This window comes from Octodon degus, unplaced genomic scaffold, assembly GCF_000260255.1.
Source record: "Octodon degus isolate 3935 unplaced genomic scaffold, OctDeg1.0 scaffold00015, whole genome shotgun sequence".
Taxonomy (NCBI): domain Eukaryota; kingdom Metazoa; phylum Chordata; class Mammalia; order Rodentia; family Octodontidae; genus Octodon; species Octodon degus.
Window position 1 is genome coordinate 11279422 of NW_004524591.1, and position 22274 is coordinate 11301695.

Consider the following 22274-nt stretch of genomic DNA (forward strand, 5'->3'; position numbering starts at 1 on the left):
CTCTGTCCTTAGATATAGGGTTTTGCGGAGGTTATTGCCCAAGTTTTTTTTTTTTTCGCGGGGGGGGGGGGTAACCAGGGATTAAACTCAGGACCTTGCCAGGCAAGCGTTTATTCTACTGAGCTATCTTTCCGCCCCTGTCCAAGCATCTTTTGATATTATTATTTAAGTGAGATCATGCGGTTAAGGCAGACATAGTTTTCTATTTACAGTGATACGATTAGCAGCACTATAATTGGTAGTGAGATTTAGCACTTGGCAAACTTTTGTAACTAGTAGGTTTGTATTTTAGACCATAAGGGCAAACTTTATGACCAAATAGCTATGCAGATATTAAATTGGGAATTTGTATTTAAATTAGTTTCCTTAAGTTCTGTCTGGTCACCTCCCTTTGATGTACCTGGAGTCTTCCAGGCAAACTAGTTCACCCCAGTTACCTCTTGCCACCTCTGTCACCAGAGAATGCTCTTATAGATCTGGGTCTAGGTCTGGGCCCCACTGGACCAAGCTGTTTGTATTAGCTCACCAGGTCAGGATCTACCACGCTCAGACTTGACCAGCTGGGCCTGGCTTGGGTCTGGCTGCTGTGCTAGGCGTCTTCCTGCTGCAGCCTGTAGAAATGAATGCACTGTGTCCAGCTGACTAAATGTTCTGCTCCTGGTTTAGCTCACTTGGTATGGCCTCTAGCCTCTCTGCAGGGAGTTCCACTACAGGGTCCCAAACTGGACTCCTCCACTAGTTTTTTTCCAGCGCCCACTAGTCCCAAACCGGGCCTTTCTGCTGGGGGTTAGCTTTAATTTTAAGTTACTTGGATGGGGCATTGTGTTAGATGGGAAGATGCCTATTAACCAAAATATACTGGTATCTGCGGGACTCCAGTTTTTCAAATTAAGATCTTCAAATATTTTCCCCTTTTTTTGATATTTGCAGTACATTTTGTGTGTAGGCTTTAATTTTCTTATACTCTGTGTCCCTTTCATCATTTTGAGTCCCAATTTTTACAGGTTTCTGCAGAAACAAATCAGATCTCTTACAGAATATATCCTCTTCTTTGAGAATCCCTATTCTAGTTTCCACAAATGTAGTATAGTCATTATTTTGACTTTTTTCCTCTTTTTGTTGCTATAGGTTTTCTTTGTCCTCCCTTTTATTGTTATTTTAATGGGGGTTAGTGGGGTGCAGAAATTAACAGGTATGACTATGCTATTGTAATAAATCTTTTAAAGATTTACATTTACTTTTCCTGTTAACTAGGAAATATTACAATGATATAACCAAGTTAACATTGTCTATAACAGTGTGCATATTCAATGTGTTCATAATATAGTTTGTGAATATTTTATTATAGATAACGTGGTACCTCAGTTCATGAACTTAATTAGTTTTACAGTTTTGGGGAATAGGGCTGTGTTTGTGTGGGAAAGATGGCCACAGTTGTGTTTGTTACCCAGGGTGAATAGAAGCAAACTTTTATTGAACACTTCTATTTGAGAACCAAATTGTTTACAGCCAGAAGCATTTGTGAACCAAGACCTAGTGTATTTTGTTCACTTACTATTTGCCATTCATTTACAGAGCAACTGGTAATTTAGGGATAATTTCTAATACTGTTATAGAGTCTGTATATTCAGAATACCACTAGTACTTCTTCATTGCCTAAGATAATGTTCAAAGAGCTCTTAAACAATTCTTTACAAATGAATATGGGTTTTTTTCATTAAAATATATGATGTCTTAAAGTGTGCTGTTCCACATAAAATTTCATTACATATTACGTATTGTAGCTAATCAGTAATTATAAACTTTAATGCAAAGGTAATAGATTGGAAACAATTCTAGTGTTTTTCATAAGATAAGGCAAATTGGATGCAAATAGATGACATGAGAAACTCTTATCAGTTGTATTGACTTCCCCCTTTCTTCATATAAATGCTGGAGTGGATATTGCAAATGCTCAGAAGTATTGCCGTAGGGTTCGCTGTCAGCCAAAATGGATAAAGCTGTCTGTAACCTGATAATACCATTGGTTCCACTAAATCTCTGGGGACAGTTCATTTTCTTGAGCATCTAAATGAAAGGTAAACAATCTCAGGCTATTGAGAAGTGAAGTCAAACTTGAATACCAGTGTGCAGCATGGGTTAGTTGTTCCCTTTGTGTGTCTTCTGATGTGACCCTAAAGTGGATACATGGCAGGCAGGTGCAGGGAGCAAACATGAGGAGAAAGACCTTATATCCAACCAGAGAAGTAAGAAAAAGGCCCTACAGCTTTAAGGCCAGTCCCATTTGAAGATGGAACTGTAGTAATAGCTTCATAGGCACCAAAAAAAAAAGTGAATTGGGAGAGGGTGTTAGAGACAGGGTTTTGCTTTGTAGTCTAGGCTGGCCTCACACCCTGAGATCTTCCTGCCTTGGCTTCCTGAGTGGTGAGATTACAGCTATTTGTCACCAAGCCCAGAATGAACAAATTTTTAATATTAATTCCTTTCATTTGTTTAAAAAAAAAAAAAAAGAAAGAAAGGTCTTTAGTCCATATTGTAGTCAACTTTCACATTAGGAAGCTAGAAAATGAAAAGCAAGTTAAATGTAAAACAAGAAACTAGGAAGAAATTGAAAATATAACAATAGAAAAAACGAATGAAACCAAACTCTGGTTTGCTGAAAAGGTAAAACTATTAAGTCCTCTTGCCAGACTAGCTACAAAAACTTACCAGTATCACCAAAGACCAAGTAGCCATTAAATGGGTAATAAAAGAATGCTATAAGTGCAGTCTGCTCCCTAGATTTGTGAACCAACTCTTTAAAAAACTCAAACTACCAGTAGCTCAAGGAGAAATAGATAATTGAATAGCTTTATATATTTTGAATAAAATGGGTTTGTATTTTAAAACTTTCATCAAAGAAAACTGGACCTAGGGGCTGGGGAGATGGCTCAGTCGAATAAACACTTGCCTGGCAAGTGCAAGGGTCTGAGTTCAAATCCCCAGTTCCACCAAAAAGAAAAACAAAAACAAACAAACAAAAAAACAAAACCGAAAACTAGGCCTAAAAGGTTTCATTTGCTAAGTTATACCAGTTAGGGGAAAATAATAGCAGTTTTGCACAGCCTCTTTCTAAAACTTAAGAGGAAACATTTCTCAGTCTACATTGTCATACCAACCAAGCAAATACATTACTAAGAATACAGAAGAAAATTGTAGACCAATATTATAACTCTGGGTATCAACATTTGCAACAAAGGATTAGCAACCTAAGTCTGGCAGTACCTGAAAAGGCTAATGCATCAGAACTAAATAGAGTTTGAGAAATTAAAGACTGTCTGAACAGTATAATTCATCATGTTAATGATGAAAAAACAAAAATATGTGATCATTTAAATACAGAGTAAATATTTGGCAAAATCCTGCATCAATTTTTATAAAACTGTAAAATGTTCAGCAGCTTAAAATATTTTACACAGCTGCATAACCGCCTGCCTGGCAAGTGCAAAAGTCCTGAGTTTGATCCCCAGTAACAACAGCAACAAAAAAATGACAAAAATATTGTACACACTTGTAACGTTTTCCATAGTTTTTTAGGTCAGAAGTCTAGTGGGCTCAGCTAAAGTATATGCTTATCATCTCATACGGTGAAATCAAGGCATCAGCAGGGCTACTCCTTGCTAAAGAATCTGCTTCCAGATTCATTCACATCAGTTAAACTCCGCTGTTGTAGGACTTGGGTCTCTTTTCCTTGCTGGCTGTCACTGGGGGCCATTGTTCGCTCTTGGAGACTGCCCTATTTCTTGTCACATCTTCCATGTGACCTACAGCAACTATCAGGGCTTTAAAACTCATGTGATTCAGTTGAGCTCACACCGATCAACTGATTTTCCTGTATCAAACTCTGACCTTAGTTAAATCTGTGAAGTCCCTTTTACCATGTAAACATGCTTCCATCTTGCAGGGTTTGAAATACGAACATTTTTGTTAGGACATTCCACCTACCACTGTGACAAATACCAATAGTTTTGATAACTAAATACATTAATTATAAAATATTCATATATATAGTCTACATCTTGAGGTATAGTGATCATGCTATGGAGGGTGGGAAATTGCCTGACACAACAGAAAATATAACTTCACTGTAGAAAAAGATAAAAGAACTGAGATGAGTAATTCCTTTAATGAAAGTATAATTGCATAACATAATTTACATGTTTGAGATTCTTGCCAGCTTTTATTGCTTGAAATTAATTGAGTACCCACACAATAAGTAGACCGACTAAGAAGTGCACATACTAACCATGTCATCATTAGTTCCCATTCATCTTGTGGTGTGCTGCTGAGTAGCTGGTGATCATTACTTCTTCATTTCTTAATCAGGCCTTACCACTCTACAGTGCATGGTTGCATTAAATGTCTCAAGAGAATCCTAAAGTCAGAGACTCGTTTGTTACACATTCTGGTTAAAAAAAAAACAAACCCTGAGTTTATGAACATCCCAATTAATAAATACTTGTTGAGGCAACTGTGTACTAGTTGATACCAGCTGTGTACTTACAGAATAATCCATATTTTTTGTAGGTCATCACTGCCTGATCTGATAAATCATATCTTTTATTGCAATAAAATAAAGTAGTGTCTCATTACAGTCTGCCAGTGCAGCATAAAGAGCCCAGACTATAAATCAGGAGCCTTGAATCTTGCTGTAATGTTACTAAGTTATCTGATTCCCAAGCAAATAAAAGGGGAAAACCTGACATGAACAAATCTGACTTCACAGATTTTTCTCTTGGTACATCAAAAGGCAGGACTAGAAAATAAAACTGAATTTCCTGGGCTAGGGAGATAGCTCAGTAGAATAAGTGTGTGCCTGGCAAGCATAAGGTCCTAAGTTCAATCCCCAGTACTGTAAAAACAAACAAAAAATTTTAAGGGGGCCGGGGAGATGGCTCAGTAGGATAAGCGTCTGACTGGGAAACTCAACAATCTGAGTTCAATCCCCGGTTCTGCCAAATAAATAAATAAATAAATAAATAAATAAATAAATTTCCTTATTATCCAAGCTTCACTATCAAACTGGAATAATGTTGTTTCATCCCCATAAATATAAATTTTAGAAGGAAAGGCTAAATCTACAATACATAACCATTAAAACACCAGGATGTGCCCATTAACCAAATTTTCATGTGCCCCATCCAGTATACACAGAAATAAAATGGCCTCTTCTTCATTTTTAGTTAACATATACAGAGTTCACCAAAAGACTATGTATATTCTTTGGGAGAAGAAAAATATGTATAAATATTTTAATACAAAATTTATTGAGACATCTTGAGATTAATACAAGTTACTTTATCCTCCCTCAATTAATTACAGGAGGTGTTCAGAGTGGTGGCCACTAGTTTCCAGACATTTACTAGTACAGTGAACTGCTGCTTGGGTATCCTTGGTTATTGAGATTGCTACACATACAATTTCAGTGTCTGTAAGGGCCAGCTGTGTAGTGGGTTTTCTGCAATACACAACATCCTCTAGAGTCCACCATATGAAGGTAATACCATCTGTTGAAAAAAAAAATCATACTATTTGTTTTTTCTTAAAATGCATATACTTGTTTTTGGCAGACTCTGTAGTTTTTATTGAAAAGCATAGAAGTAGTTTTAGCATTCATATTTTGAAGAGTATATTTAAGGATGACTTTATATAGCAGAAAATAATGGTATTAGTCTGAGAAACCTAAAAACCATTTAATTTGAAATGTGGTATGTTCCTGCCACCTATTATTTCTATCTTGTGAAAACTTATTACACCACTCAACTCTTCATTTAAAAAGTTTACAGATATTTCATATCTATGGGGATTGAAACTAAAACCAAAGTAACAGTTTTAGAGAATAGATGGGAAACATGTATTGTCACACCTGATAGAGATTTTTAAGATCATATGTTAGAAACCATTGTATTTTGTGGACACAGAAACTGAGGTCCATAGGACCAGGAAGATGTCTCAGTAGAAGGGCCTGAGTTCAATCCCTCGTTCTGCAAAAAAGTAAAGAAACTGAGGCCCAGGACAGTTCTTTTCCTTCCTCAAGCTTTTATTTCCAGTTTATAGGAGAACTAGCTCTGTAATTCTCACCTTTTATTCTCATTCACATAGTTTATCTCCTGTCCTGCACAGTTGATTTGATAGTTTTTTAATAAAGAAGAAAAAATATTGTGTCTGATCAAAATATAGAAAAATTCATACCATGCAAAAATTACATAGCATGACCAGGAGAGAAAATATTAAATATCATAATTTTGTTTAAGATGTGTATAAATTCATCTGTTTTTCTTATAGGTGAAAAGAGATTTGAATGCCCAGAATGTTCTAAAAGGTTTATGCGGAGTGATCATCTTTCCAAACATGTCAAAACACACCAGAATAAGAAAGGAGGTGGGACAGCTCTTGCCATTGTTACCTCGGGAGAACTGGACTCATCTGTTACAGAGGTGCTTGGCTCCCCAAGAATTGTCACCGTTGCAGCCATTTCTCAAGATTCGAACCCAGCAACTCCCAGTGTTTCAGCCAACATGGAAGAATTTTGAAAAGCTATTTATAACAGAGACCTCTAGTGCTGCACTTAAGTTTACACACCTTCGAAAATCTGGAAATGGGCTGGTTAAGTGGATTACAGAGTAGGAAATCATGATTTCATTCTTGGCTTCTTTCAAGTATTCCAGGGTTTTGGTTCAACACCTTAAGTGTTGACATTTTAAAAATACAAAAAGCAAACGATTATACTGGAAACAGATAGAAAGTATTTCCTTCATGGTATAAATTATAGTTATTTGGAAATATATTCCATAACCTTTAAACAGAACACTCCACTCTCTAAACATCATGTATTAATGTGTTTAAAAAGACAGACCTCAGTAGTTTGCAGGCTGGACCTTAATTGGACCTTTTTTTTGAAAGTACTTTGTTACAAAATCAATCAATAATAATTTACATATATTTCCTTTTCTCTATAGACAGAAAACTGTTAACTGAAGATAGGGATAATACTGTATTTCCTCAGTTTGATTTTTGAAAAATCAACTCAAAAGAGTTTTGGCCGTCTTTTCTAAATGTTAGAAATTCTTCAAATGTTAAATTAGGTAAGTTCCAACACAGTAATCTGAGATGCACCTCAGATCTTTATTACCACTACATTGTAGTAGTGGGTATTCAGACAATCAATGAAATCCAATTACTTGCTCCATTTTGGAGACACAAGGAGAACTTAGAGCTAACTCTTAGGTTAAATTTTTAGATTGAAAACTTAGAAAATGGTGGGGGGAAAATAGTAAAAACAAAACACATAATAGCTTCAGAAAATAAAATGAAGCAACTTGACATGTGATGTTTTAAAGTTAGGACTGATTAGATTCCTAACCCTAGGTTGAACCGTAACATTTCATTTTAAATGTTTATATTGGAAATATTTGCATAGATTATAAATGGTTTTGTAGTTTCATATTCTGTAAATATGAGTTATGTTGAAAATGTGCAGAATTCTTTATGCTTTGACTTGGTAGCCAAAGAAAGAATTATCACACTTTTTCAAGGCCATCAGAAAATTATATTTTAACTATATTATAATTTTTGTTTTCCTTTACTAAAAATTGGCCAATCCCATTTTATTTCTAGTACTGTTAGAATGTTAATTAGGAATTTATATGTTTGTGCTCTGTCAATAAATGAATTTTCCCTGAACATCTAAGCGGCCTAACAAATGTATAATAGATACATATTATGAAGTAAAAATTATTTTTGAAAAGTTAGAATACTTTTCAGTCAAATAGTTACTAAAGATAAAACAACAATATATCTCATTTTTCATGCCAGGATCTAATAGAAAATGGTTATATTAGGAAAGATGGCCAAAAGTTTCATATGATAAAAATTGAATTATTCTAATAGTTTAAATATTACTAAAATCTTCATTTCAATTGAGTATTTACATAGAATCATAAAATGAAAATTAAAGTTTTTACTTGTTTGGTTTATTAACATCATTGGTTTGGGAAACTGTATGAAAATAGGTCCATGTTTTCTTATGCATTCTCTATTATTTCAGGAAAAGTACTACTCCTGCGAATTCTCTTCCAAAATTGTGACGTTTTCTTGTATTTTTGATGAAGGAGAAATACTGTAATGATCACTGTTTACACTATGTACACTTTAGGCCAGCCCTTTGTAGCGTTATATAAAACTGAAGGTCTTTTGTGCTTTCAGTTTGTATAAAAAAGCTTTGAGATTAAAGGAAAAAAATTTTTACACTGTGGTTATAAATTTCAAGTTTCTTAAAGCTTTTGTAGACTTGTAACAGAGTCTTTAAATTTTAGTTGAATTTTGTAAATTGTTTTGTATATTTTATTTAATGTACACTTAACTGATGTATCTGGCTTTAAAACATCAGAATTAGTTTGTTTTGTTTGGTACAGAGGAATTTGGTAGTGTTAATTTTAATTTTATTACATAGGAGCTGAAACATCAAATATATATTTTATCATTATGCTACACAATCAGTGCTACAAATTTTTTTATGCAAGGGAACTTTCTTAATGTTTTAATCATGTTTTCTCCAAGTGACACTTTTTGTTGTTTTTAGTACCAGGTATGAGCACCCTGCATCATTATTCCCTACTAGCTGTAATGCAAATCCATGTATGTTTATCAGAAATGGAAGGTTTTTTTAATCAACAATGAGGCCTATTATAAATTTATCAAACTGAATCTGGATAGCTTTATAGCATATAAAATTTATTAATTTGTGTTAGCAGGTGCACATTTCACCACAGAAATTAGAAATATTTTGACAGTCTGTTCTGCATACCATTCTGAGTCCACTTTTCTGTCTTATAAGAATCATAAATTTCCGTGTCCTTTATTTGACTCAGTGGGATATAGCTGTTATAAGTAATAGGGCACAGATGTGCAGTAGAGTCTTGTTTAATGGCATTTCACTGTTCATTCCCTTTGCCACCGTTATAAAACTTTTCTTTTTTGTAATTATCAGTGCAAAGCTATGTATTTATCATGGTAGAACTCCAGTGTTAGAGTAGTTTTTTCTTACAATATACTTTCTTTGGTTAGGTTTGTGTATGTGTTGCTGATTACATTAGAACTTGATGTTGTCATTATTTATCACACTCTCATGAGAGCAGTAATAAAAGTGTGTAATCTAGGAGAAAAAGTTAATTTGTCAAACTTAGATAAGCATGATGTTTAGGTCCTATTTTTCAATTTTATAACTGTTTTATTGCAACAATATTTGTATTTAAGTCTCCATTTTAATGCCTTGTGGTGTTTTTTTATGCATGTCACTAAGTTGTCATCCCACATAAATTGATGTGCAGCATAGGGTATTAAATCTACATAATGATTTTAAAACAGAAATAGTTGATGGTAAAATGTAAATGTTTTGCAAAAATTCCTTATAAAAACTTTCGTAGTAACATTTCACTTGTAAATTTTTTGTAAAAAAAAAAAAAAAAGAAAGAAGATGAAAAAAAAAGAATCCAGAAAAAAATCTTGTTTCCCATATCCTAGAATTTAGACAATTATTCTGCCAGCAAAGCCTCTGGGGCTGTAATTGACATTTTTACAGTGCTGATTTGTATAAAATTTGTTTTTTGTGGATTTGGAAATAAAATCATGTACAAGTTGTTGCCTGCAATAACAATTGCAAGTAACCTATTAAAATTCCCTTGAGTTTAACACGTTTCATTTAATTATGTAAACTATAAAGCAGCAATAAATTGTTTGAACTATCACTTCTTATCATGATGAACACAGGAAAGTTAAGTGCTTCTCAGTAGAAAATGTATTGGCAACCTTTTAATTCCTGGTATGAAGATCTGGTCACCAATTCTCTGAACATACTGCCAGAGAATACCAATTCAAAATGCATGTTAATTTGTAGCCATTGCTCTAGACATCTATGGAAATTAAAATTTGATTCAGAGACACTTTTCACTAAAATGTTTTTAAGCTATAAATGTTGGGAAATTATAGGAAGAGCTGAAAATGAAAAACATCAAAATACTATTTCAGCTTACAGAAACACCACCACATAGACCCCACCACATCTATAAGCAAAAGCTATCTTGTCCTCCCTGGAGAGCCTTACAAATCTCATGAAGAACCTTACTGACATAATGCATACATTATGAGAGTTGTCGGCTGTTAAGCAGAAAGGGAAGTAAGCTTCCTCCTAGGCAGAAGACTCCAAAGAGTCAAAAATCTATAAGCCGGGACTATATTGTGATGAGTGTATTTTCTTACACAGGATAGCCCCCAAGACTTGATTATATTTCAACTTAATATATGCAGTATTACTGAATTTAGGAGTAGTGGATCTCTATTCCTCTGCTAAGGTGGAAATAAATTCATCAAATCATTTTCTGTCATAAGTAGAGATATGTATTTCAATTACCTGAAAATTTTACATTTGGAATCATCAGGGTGATAGTATATGGAAGGGGGAATAATACATTTAGAAAGCTAGGATAGTTTCACTGTGTTTATTTTTAATATGGGGATGGTTTGGTTTTTAAACAAGAATTTTAACTATGAACAAGACACTCGGGAAAAATTGAACACACTACAACAATCTTAGATTGTTGATACAAAACCATTGTTATAATAAGGAAAGTTGAAGTATTGTTAATACTGCTATAATATGGTGTGGTTTAACCATGCTATTGGTAAAAATGACCTCATGGTCATGGAAAATAATTATAAATAGTTCATCTTTACTGAAAAATTCAAATGCTTAATTATGGGGGTGCAGGGACTTCAAGTGTATGCCAGAAGTGTGAACTTGTTTATTCCTCAATGAATCTAAATAGTATATTGTAGTTACTACACAAGCAGTAACACTGACTTGCTGCCCCGGTAAGCAACTTGTAATTGTGTAGCAGGATTTTTTTTAAGGCCTGCATTTCCATTTTTCTAAGATTTGCTGATTAGCATAAGCCTTGGGCTCTGCTCTTGGTGGCAGGTGGCAGTGAAATAATTTATTTTTGGATACCTGAGTGAGTAATCTCAAGAGTAGTAGAAAGAACCCTTAAGGCCTTTGTATAACACAGAAAATTGATCTCCATGGTGATAGCAAAGCATGATGACTGAGTCAGATCATGGATGAGTCCTTTGGAGGCTAGGCTGGGTTCCTAATTTAGCCACTTAGTAGCCACATGTGTGAGCAAATCGTTGATTTTTCTACATCTCTTATTTACAATAGTGGGATGATTGATTCTTCGTAGGCTAAGTTTGAGGTCTGTATCCACATTTGACAGGTAATAAGTAAATTTATTACTATTAATTATAACCCAGAGTTTAGAGTTTTTTAATCCATTTGTGGTACTATAACAAAATGGCATAAATGGGGTAGATTAAATTTAAAGAAAATTTATTCCTCACAGCTTTGGAGGATATAGGTCCACAATGAAGCTGCTGGTGTGACCCCATTTCCTGGGCAGAGCAGCTCTCTGGGGTCTCTTGGAAGGACACTATCTTATCTCTTAATACCACACTGATAATGAGACTTCCACATACAAATTTGGAGGAATACAAACATCTAGAGCATAACAGGTCGTGCAACGGTTTCTGAAGGACCAGTGCTTTGAAAAGGAGCAAAAATATTTGAAAAGTTAAATCTCAAAATCCCATCTAAAATAAAGACTAGAAATTCCCACCTCAAGTATATGCATTTTTCAAACAATGTGGAATAGGGTACTCTACCTCTTAATTAAATTACAGTCTCTTGAATACCTCATTTCCTTTACCTCACTGAAATAGACTGAAGAGCTACTGGAATGTGTTAAGACCACATTCACAGGAGTCAGGCTTCAGATACTATGGGCCCAAGCTAGGTGAACAGGATTGAAGAAAGATGATCTGGGGGCTAACACTAGGTAAAAACAAAGTACAGTGAACAGTAGGAAATTAAACTTGAGCACTTGTTTCAAACAGCAATTTGTCTTTGAATTATGCCTTGCTAGTTGGCTTGACTGAGATTGTTGTTTATGATCCTGCTATGAAATGTGGTCTAATAAATATTTATAGTAGTAGTTTTGAAATGTAGAAACCATAATGAAACCGTGTTGTCGGTGGTAAAATTGTTCCTAGCTGGTATAATTTTATGCTGGGATTAAATACATCGGTAACTCAGGAGGCTCTGCAAAGGGCATTATGGCTTCCAATTATCTGGTCACCTTAACCAAGTTTGAGCTGGGAAGTGGCTCAGCAGCTGAAGCCCCTGCCTGGCCAAGTGCAAGGTTTTGAATTCAGTCCCTAGTACCTGCCCCCCACCCCCCAAAAAAGAAATGAAAGTTTTCAAACCACAGTTGAGGAAAATAGAGGCAAACAATGAGCTAACTGGAAAAAGTTCCAGGCCAGTTCATTAATACTGTAAATTTTTTTTCTGTGTTTACATCATTAACTTATTCTTTGTCAAATTCATGTATGCATATATGAAATGTTTGTGTATGAATTTGGTAAAATATCACATATTCTAATTAGGACTTGTAAGTCAGAATTAAAATTAAAAGCTATTGTGGTTTGGTATTATAGCTGCTTCCCCTTTTTTACGTAGACAGAAAGATAACACTGTTAGGAAATTGAGACCTATTATGATGATCATATATTAGCTCACTTAAATTTTTACTCTTATGGAACATGTAATGACTAAAATAGGGTTTAATTTCCTATTGAAAGACCTAAAGTTCTTAATATGCTGCCCAATTTTGTGCTTACTGGCTTTGTTTTACAAAATATTGTGAATGCCAGTTTTAAAATCTTATGTATTTCCACTTACCCCATAAATAACTAGAAACATTTTAATCCTTGTATTCAATATGTAGTTTTTGAGTTTAAAAAATAGGAAAAGAATATATTCATACGAAATATTTGTCTTCTTGTTGGGCATGGTAGCTCATGCCTGTAATCCCAGCACTTGGGAGGCTAAAGCAGGAGGATTGCTATGAGTTCAAGACCAGCTTAAACTGCATAGCAAGACCCTGTCTCAAAAAGATGAAGAGAAAGAAATATTTGTCATCGGCTTATACATTTTGTTTTAGTAGAAATACTGATCAGATTTACGATTTCAGTATTTCACAAAGAAATACGAAAAATGCCCTTTAACTCTGGCATTATTTAGAATACTCCCTAAATTGTTCTGATGTTTTTCAATGTCATATAACTTTTTGTAGCTAACACTGTTAAAATACATGCATTTTGTGAATCCACAAAAACATTGCTCTGTAAAGAAGCTACAGCAACCAGAATTTTGATGTATTTAGATATCAAACTAAGAATTGCCCTATTCTAAATACAGTTTACTCTCCTTAGAATGTAAAAGCAGTAATTCTCATTATTATAGATAGAAAAGTGCTGTGGTCAATCACTTAAAATTTGTATGATGAATTCTAGTCTTCAAGGTGATAGTACTAAGAGGTGGGGCCACTCATGGGTGGTGATCAGCTCTTGAGGGTTTCCCTGTAAAGAGGCCCAGAGAGCTACCTACCTGTTTCCCTCAGGTGAGGGCAACAAAGAAAAGGCACGATCTATGAACTAAAGCCTTCTCCGTGACTACCCAATTTCTAGTACAGTGAGAAATACCTGTTGCATATAAGCCACCTAGTTTATGGGCTTTGTTGTTGTTAAAGCAGTTCAAAGACAAGGAATGACAGTCAAAAATACAGTGAGCAACTTTCCATTTCTCCCTCTCCTTCCCTTAGTTGTTGGATCCTGGGGAAGTCACAGGAAGTAGTTCGGGGATTGGGGACTAGAAGTGATTATGACCTTTGGTATGGAATTATCTTGATATTTAATAACCAGTATGATTATGTGCATGTCCTTATGAATGTGAACCTTAGGTTGGTGGGATTTGCTTTATGCCCCCAACTTGCAATATGTGGGTAGAAAACTCCAGTCCCTAGCCATCCATTTAATTTCTAGGATAATTATGAAAAAACCCATGCAATACATAGTATTTTGCTAAGATGTGAAAATCGGGGGGATGTGTAACAGAAAAAGTCACTTCAAGATAAGGCTGATTCAGAAATTCTCTAAAACTCTTTAAGATACCACTTCATCAGATAATGATGCCTTAATTTTAAAAAGTGTCAGGGAAATGGATTAATGATTACAGATAGTGAATTATATTAATAAATGTGATTGATTCTTAAGCTTTCTTTTCAGTGATTTAAAAAAACCTGTTACCTACACATACTGAATCTCTAAAATATAGGTTATTTTATGTATTTTATATACCACTGGATAAAAACCCTGTAAATAACATACTTTAATTCCATCTAAGAGTTATTTATACTTAAGAAAGAGCTCAAGTTATCATAAATTGCTCTTACACATACATTAAAAATAATGAAAGTTTCGGACAATGACTATAATTTTTCAAGTTTTGGCTTCAAGGTGGAAATTTTAAAATTATGTTAATTCTTTTAATACATTTCCCTGCGATAGGTGGAGACTAATTCATTTCCTTCCTACTGAATATGGACTGTACTTAATGACTTGCTTCTAATGAATAAAGTGGATGTGACCCTGTAGGATTCCAGAGATGTAGGCATACAAAGTCACTGTTGCTTCCAAGTTGAGTATTCTCTTGGATCTGTCACTTCAGGGGGTGTTGGCCACTGTGTCACAACACCTCAAGGGGTCCTGTGGTGAGGAGCTGGTCACTAAGCAGCAGCCACCTAGGTGAGCTTGGGGTGGATCTTGCAGCCCAGGCCAGTTTTTGGATGACTAGCTTCATGAATGACCCTGGTCTAGAGTACCCAGCTATAGTGCTACCTTGGGACTCCTTGTTAAGTAGTTTCAGGAGATGCAGTTGGAACCAAACAAGTAGGACAAATTCAATGAACTTCAAAGCAGTGGAGTGCCAAGGTAGAACAATAAACCCTTCCTAGATTCTTGACAAACAGAAACAGCTAATGTTGCTTCAAGCTGCTACATTTTAAAGATAATTTGCTATGCAAAAATAGACAATACCATATGCCATGACTCATCAATTTCAAACTAGTAGCATCTTCTGTGCCATTGAAAGCCTGAATTGTGCCGCATTTTTTAAAAGGATCCTCATTTAGCTCTTGGATTTCCTCCTCTGTCAGTATTCACCCACAAATTGTGCTGGAGGTGAAATAATAACTTCAACTGCTGTCTTCATTGCAGACCACTATGGAACCCCTAGTTTGAAAGACCAAATCGGGGAGTGGAGGGAGGGCAGTGTGCATCATAGAATCAATGCAATACGTTTTAACATTTATTATTTCCTTTTGGCTTCTATCAACTCTCTTCTCCAAGACCTTGATCTTGTCTCTTTCATGACAAAAGTAATGTGTACAGGAGTTATTGTATTTGCATCCTCCACTTTACATGGGGAATAAAAAACTTGGCTAGTGGTGGGAAAGGAATTGCTGGCATGTCCACTCTGATGTTTCCAAGTCCAGCAGTCCTGCTGTGTCTAGGGAGTAGTGAGTGTCTCCTTTAGCCACTCCTGAAATTGCTGGTCCTTAAGAGAAGCGTTTGGTGGTAGTGGAATTAGAGACATTAATAAGGACATAGCAATCCTTGGAAAGTTGAAATATTCCAAAACAATGTGATATTCTGTATCCTCAAACAGTTCATTCCCAACATATTAGGAATATAAAGATACAGCCGAGGAGAAAGATAAGAACGAAGAAACCTTAGTAATGTCATGTTGCCATGGGTACATAGCCAAAATGAGTGTAACAGAAAAAAAGTCCTTTACCCTTTACCTGATTTAACCACATTGATCTGCTTCAACCCTCTCCACACACTTAAGATATCACATGGGAAAGGATTTTGTCAATTGTTGAGCACTAACAAACATAAGGCTTAATTACACCCATGTGCTGCTTCTGTGCTGGGCAAATTGTCACTTACCTCCTACCTGTGCCTGACTTTAAACCCTTTCTCTTCATTTCTGATCACAAGAAAAGATGTCACAAACAGAAATAGAAACGATGCTTAATATGATTTAGGAGATAATTCTGAAATAATTATATTTAAACCCCTTATAATCTGACTGATTTTGAATTGTTCAGATGAATTTATTTAATCTCTCAATCTTTCTGCCCTGGCACAAATGTTTTTAATGCTTCTTTTCTTTGATCCCCTATAATTTAATCTCTTTATAAGGAATTATTATTGCCCTTGTTCCTTCGGAAGCTCCAACTTTATCCTGACTAGGGTCATGGTAGTCCTTTCCCTACTGTCTCTGTAATCATCCTTGCTATATAATATACAAAACAGTTTTGCTAGATCTCTGCTAGGTGCTACATAGATATACGTTGTGTAAATGATATAAGTCCTGATAATACTTTCCTACAAAAAGCCTAGTTACTACTAAAAATAATAAAAAGCTACTCTCTTGTATTTGTCTTTCACCTACTTGTTTCCATCTTGTTATCTCAGAACTAGATAACATAATTCCTCAAGTCAAGTGTTTCTTCTAGTTTCACAGTTGTTTTTCCTTCCAAAAGCTTAATTTGAACACCATCAAGGGCTTCTCCAAAAATAAGTTTATTTAATATTCAGCCACACTTTTTAAAGAATGAAATAAAATCTCCACCATTCATTGGAAATTGTGTTAATGTAGAACTCTGTTTTCACTGGTGTTGTATTAGGAGAACCTAAGACAAAAACACCGTCAAGCTTTTCTGGGTTGACTACCATGGTCTCTTTTCCCCTTTTTCCTTACTAGAAAAACCTAATTTTTTGCTGAGGCTCTTCCTAGTGCCACATTGTTATAGAGAAAGGAGGGGGAAAAAAGATAGTATTTCAACAGGACAGGTTTATTTCAGTATGAACTCAAGAGGGACACATGCCATTTAGACCAGGTCAGTGACTCCCTTAATGTGCTGAGAGGTTTTTTGGTTTTTTTAAAAAATATTTTATTTATTTATTTGGTACACAGTCTTGCTACACAGCTCAGACTCAGTGAACTTCCTGTCTCAGCCTCTCCAGCACTGGAATTACAGGTGTAATTATACACCCGGTTTCTGTGGCTGACTGGACCAATCCAGCATGCAGTACCAGGGATCAAACCCAGGTCTTTGCACTTGCCAGGCAGGCCGTTAGGCTGCTAAGCTGTCTCCCCAGCTCAGAGCTTTCATAGGGTCTTGAAGGCTAGTTGTGACTACCTGCCAAGTCCAAGGCTTGAGTAAGTGCCGGGAGCCCTGAAGATGAGCCTTGTGAAGGACAATGGGTAATAGGAGCTATCAACAGCAGGACTGAATAATAATGAGCCAGGCTAAGCTGGAGAGGAACCTTAGTTAAGTGAATGGAGATCTGATTTCAAAAAAATGCATGATTTAGACATGGGCATGAAGTATGAATTCTGGCCAATTAAATATAAGAGGAAGTCTCTGGGAAGTTTTTGTACTGTTTCAGGTTTTGGTTTTTACTAAAAGTGATGATGATTCTTGGTATGATTTGAGTATTGCAATTCAAAATGCGTATTAAAATGTAATTGCCATTGTAACAGTTTAAAGCAGTGGTGGGTCCTTCAAGAGATAAGATCACAAGGCCCACCCTTGGGAATGGATTGGTGTATTATGAAGGTTTGGAGGCAATGTGTTCTTGGCAAATGGATGAGTGTGCTTCCCACTTCATCTTTTGGTGTGCATGTGCAGATGTTCCCTTCTTTTGCCATAGGACTCAGGAGGAGCCTTCACTAGATGCTGGCATCTTGCTCTTGGGCTTTTTGGTCTCTATAACCTTGAACAAAATAAACTTATGTTCTTTACAAATTCTAGCACACTCCATACTACTACCTCTGAGGCTGGTTCTGAAGGCTAAGTGTGAATTCATCTTTGGGGATGAATTCATCAGGACTCCTAATTACCAAAGGAAAGAAATTGTGTCTCTGCCTTACTTGAGGCAAGTAATTTGAGTACTGTCTGTCAGCTTTCTCCTATATCTACAGAAATAATGTCTCTAGGTCACTGTAAGAGTGACGTGAAATGACTTGGTACAGACATCTTCCTGGGTCATTCATCCTCCAAGCTCCTGAATCTTTGTTACTTTTTGCAGTGCTATTTCTGTAATAATTTTTAGTGCTTTTAATAGCTGCAGAGCTGATCTTTTGTGAAGCGTTAGTTCCATGACCTCTGCCACTGATAGCCTACTTCTTATCCAAGACCTCTTCACTACCAACCGCTACAAAAACCGACTTTCTTATTTCATGTCCAACCATCACTACCTACTACCCCCTAACTCCCTACTACTCCCTACTACCTCCTAACTCACATTTCTAAGCTGCTCAGATGTCATTAACTTGGGCTCCACTTTATTGAGAAAAATCATTGATTCTATCACCTATTCATTGCCCTTACAATCTTCCTTCCTTCTCTCCCTAATTTAAATGAAACAATATTTGTGGCTCACTTTCCTATGTCCTCAACTGTCCTGCCCCATCCTCCCTATCAACTATCTTGGTAAAAACAAACCAAACATAGTTAAATCCAGATAATTCCCATCAAACAACAATGCACTTGATTGCAGAAAAACAGCCACATTCATGATAATCACATTCAACAAGTCTTTAGTGCTGCTCTGCAAACCACTAAAGTTATGTAGCTTATCCACCTTTCCAGTTTCCTGAACCTGTCTTGCACCACGTACTCCTCTGATACCAAACATTCAACACCTCTCTATTTTGAATTCCCAGTAGAAAACTTTCTTGTTTCATGAGAAAATAGTCTGAAAAGAACCTCCACAAAAACCCATGTCTACTGAGCTACCTAAATCTTCCTTTGCCTTTCCTCCTGCATCTATGAAGAAAATAATGTCTAAAGTCTAGATTGTAGACTCAGTAACCCTAGCCCCACCCACCCCCAGTCTTCCCACCAGGTTTCTGCTGAGCCCAGCCACCCATCCTTGACCTGAAGACCACCAGGGAGACTGAACTACTGCAGCAACCTGCAGGAGCCCTGGGGAGCCCTACCCTGCACAAATACACCATCGAGAGAGCCTTGCACAACTTTGGCCCGCACTCATCATCATTAGGTCCATCTTGAACTGCAGCCTGCTCTCTTCTCCTTAATGAGGTGGAAGCCACATTGAACCCCACACAGCAGGAGCTTTAATGAGCCTACCTTGCCCTCCCACTCTCTTGAGATCCTTGCTGACCCATACCCCAGCCATCTACAATCACTACCAAAAAAAGGACAAAAGGAAGGAACAAAAGGCAATCTCAGACCTCTAGCTCACTGTCTCAGTTACTTTCTACTCATTGCTGGGACAAAATACATCCAAAATTAGGAAATGTTTACTTAGCTCACAATTAGGGGAGGTTGTAGTACACACTCTGCTGGCTCCAAGGCATACAGCAGCAATTCATGACAGCAGAAAACAAGGATGAGCAGAGGAGTAGCATCTGTGACATCTATCAAGCCTCTCTTCCTTACGCTGTGAAGACCAGTGCTCCTCTAAGAAGTGATGGTGGCTGTGAAGATCAGAGCTCCTCCAAAGTGGCAGCTGCAAGGATCAAGATCCTCTGAGGAAGTGGCACAGAATCCTTCCTCAACTCCTTTATGCAAAAGGCACTTAGTCAATCTGCAAGAGTTGCCAAAGTCCTAACAGTTTCAGCACTGTTGGAAAGGCTCCCAAGGCTCCTCCAAGGTCTAAGGCAAACTCTTAGCTGTAAGGCCCCTGTACAAATGAAAAGTTAAACACTTAACACATTCAAAGGTACAAGATAAACATTACCATTCCAAAAGGTACAAACAGCAGGACAAAAACCAGTGGGACAAAAACAACTCCAAAATCCAGAAGGGCAAACATTAAGTCCTGTAGTTCCACATGGTATATCCAAAGTAACCTATAACAAGTTGTGAGCACCAGAATCTTTATGTGGCTTCACCCCTATGGCACTTCTGCTGGTAGCTCTCATCACTTCTCTCTGGGGCTGACTTTGCTCTCTCCTTGCAGCTCTCCTTAGAAAAAGCACATTCCTGCCTTTTTGAAACTTCTGAGGCTTCCTTTAAATAGGCTTCTCACTTACAGCTTCACACACTGCCTTCTCTGGGGCACATTACCTGGCTTGTCAGGCCTTTTGAAATCTAGGAGGAAGCCTTCTTAACCTCAGAATTCCTGCATTCTTCATGCACCTAAAACCAGTGCCATGTGGATGATGCCAAGGGCTGCTGCCAGCTGGAGCAGTCGCCAGGCTTTCTTCTCTCTTAGCTGTAGAGGTTGAGTGCCTGGATTGCTAAGCATACTGACCCTGATACCAAGGAACTAATTCTCTATGCCAGCATCATTTTGGAACTTGTTGTGGCCACTGCCTCCATTCTGGAACACGGAGCTCTGCAGCTTTCCTCTCAAAGCAAAGTTCCTCACCCTTATGATTCTGAGGCTCCAAAGGGTAAAAAACTGCCACCCCCTGTGATGCCTTCAGAACATCTTTTCTATTCTGTTCCTCCTGAGTAATGGAGATCTCAGCTTTATTTTTATAGTCCACAGCCTTCCTGGTGCTTTCTTTCTGGCCAAACTCACAACATTTTAAATCATTCTGCTGGGCTCTTTGCTCTTGACTGTCAACATATATCTGACTAAAAGTCTCCAATAATAGCAGTGCCACTGCCTCAACATTTGACCGTCTTAAGTTTTCTTTTGTAAGATTAATTTGTCCACTCTACTTAATCTCAGTCTCAGGAAAAGTCTCTAGACAGGAGCAAAATACAGAAAAACTTTCTGCCAAGCCATGATACAAATCATCTGCAGACCAACAATCAATGCAGTCCTTCCCAGCAGAACCCCACCCTCCCCAAAAGCCTAGTCTTTACAGGCAGAATTTCTATCAGCATTCTGGTCCTCTGAGCTCTGACCAGAATCTCCCATACAGAAAAGCCACAAGCATTCTGGCTTTTCACTAGCAGGCTACATCTCCAAACGTTTCCTATCTCTTCCCATAAGCCATTCCCAAAGCACGTGATCCACATTGTCAGGTATAGTCACACCAATGACCCCACTTCTCTGGTACCAAATTCTATCTTAGTTACTTTTTACTCATTTCTGGGACAAAATACCCAACACCCAAGATTAAGGATGGAAAGGTTTGTTTAGCTCATAGTTTATAGAAGTTTTAGTCTATACTCACCTGTCTCCCAGGCAGAGTGGCACATAGCAAAGAACTGCAGTTCATGGCAGTAGAAAACAAGCAAGAGCAGAGGATAAACAGCAGCTGTGGCATCTATCAAGCCTCTCTCTCTTCCTTCTATGCTGCCTGCTAAGACTGGTGCTCCTCCAAGGAAGTGGCAGCAGCTATAAGATCAGAACTCTTCCTAAGTGATGCTGCAAAAATCAAAGTCTTCAGAGGAAATGGCACACAAAAGCCTTCCTTAATCTCTTTATATACCCTTTAAGTGCTGAATCACTCTGGGATAGGTCCTCCCAGCCCTAAGGTAGGCCCCTCCACACCCTATGGTGGGCCCACCCCATGAGCTTGAACATCCCACACCACACGGTGTGGGGAACAGATCTAGCCAGATTGACACAGTGTATCAACCACCACACACACCCAAAACAAGTTAGGAGACAAGGTCATAGAAGTACTTGGAAATCACACACCTAAAATTTCTGAGATGATAGCAACTGAAATAAAGAAAAAAGTCTATCAATCTATGGGGAAAGTCAGATCAGAATTAAATCTCTTGGGGGGGGGAAATGACAACAATCATGAAAGAATTGCTTGATACATCTAAGGAAGACACAGATTTTAAAAAATAGAAGGGAATAGGAAAAATATGGAAACATTAAATGAACAATACAGGAAAGAATTAGAATGCATGAAATAGATTCAAACAGATATCCAGAACATTAAGAATTGCATTGAAAACTTACAGAAACTGCTTGAACAAAACAAGATAGAATTTCAGACCTTGAAGATAGCATTGCAGCTAGTGAACACAAAAGGAAACATCTTTTAAAAATAAAGAGAAACCAAGAAATAACAATACAACAGCTGCAAGATGAAGCAAAGAAAAATAATATAAGACTAATAGGAATCAATATATCCGCTGGACACAACACAAAAGGCAAAAAGAGTGTTTGTAGAAGTATTAGCAGAAAATTTCCCAAGCTTGGGAAAACAATCTGATATACCAATAACCGAAGCATATAGAACTCCAGCTAGCCATAAACAAAATAAATCATCACCCAGAAACATAATAATCAAGATCCCAGAAGCTGAGCAAAGGAACAGAATATTAAAA

General features: G+C 36.9%; 1 protein-coding gene across 4 annotated transcripts in view; it reads left to right on the forward strand.

The window, feature by feature from the left end:
• Nucleotides 1-9526, forward strand: part of Sp4 (Sp4 transcription factor) — a 77186-nt gene extending 67660 nt beyond the window's left edge. For all 4 annotated transcript variants that reach the window (XM_004626457.3, XM_023709897.1, XM_023709899.1 and 1 more), the window contains one exon: nucleotides 6325-9526. In XM_004626457.3, the coding sequence (XP_004626514.1) occupies nucleotides 6325-6572 (248 nt within the window). In that variant the 3' untranslated portion in view covers nucleotides 6573-9526. The remainder of the gene's footprint in view (nucleotides 1-6324) is intronic.
• Nucleotides 9527-22274: the final 12748 nt, after the last annotated feature.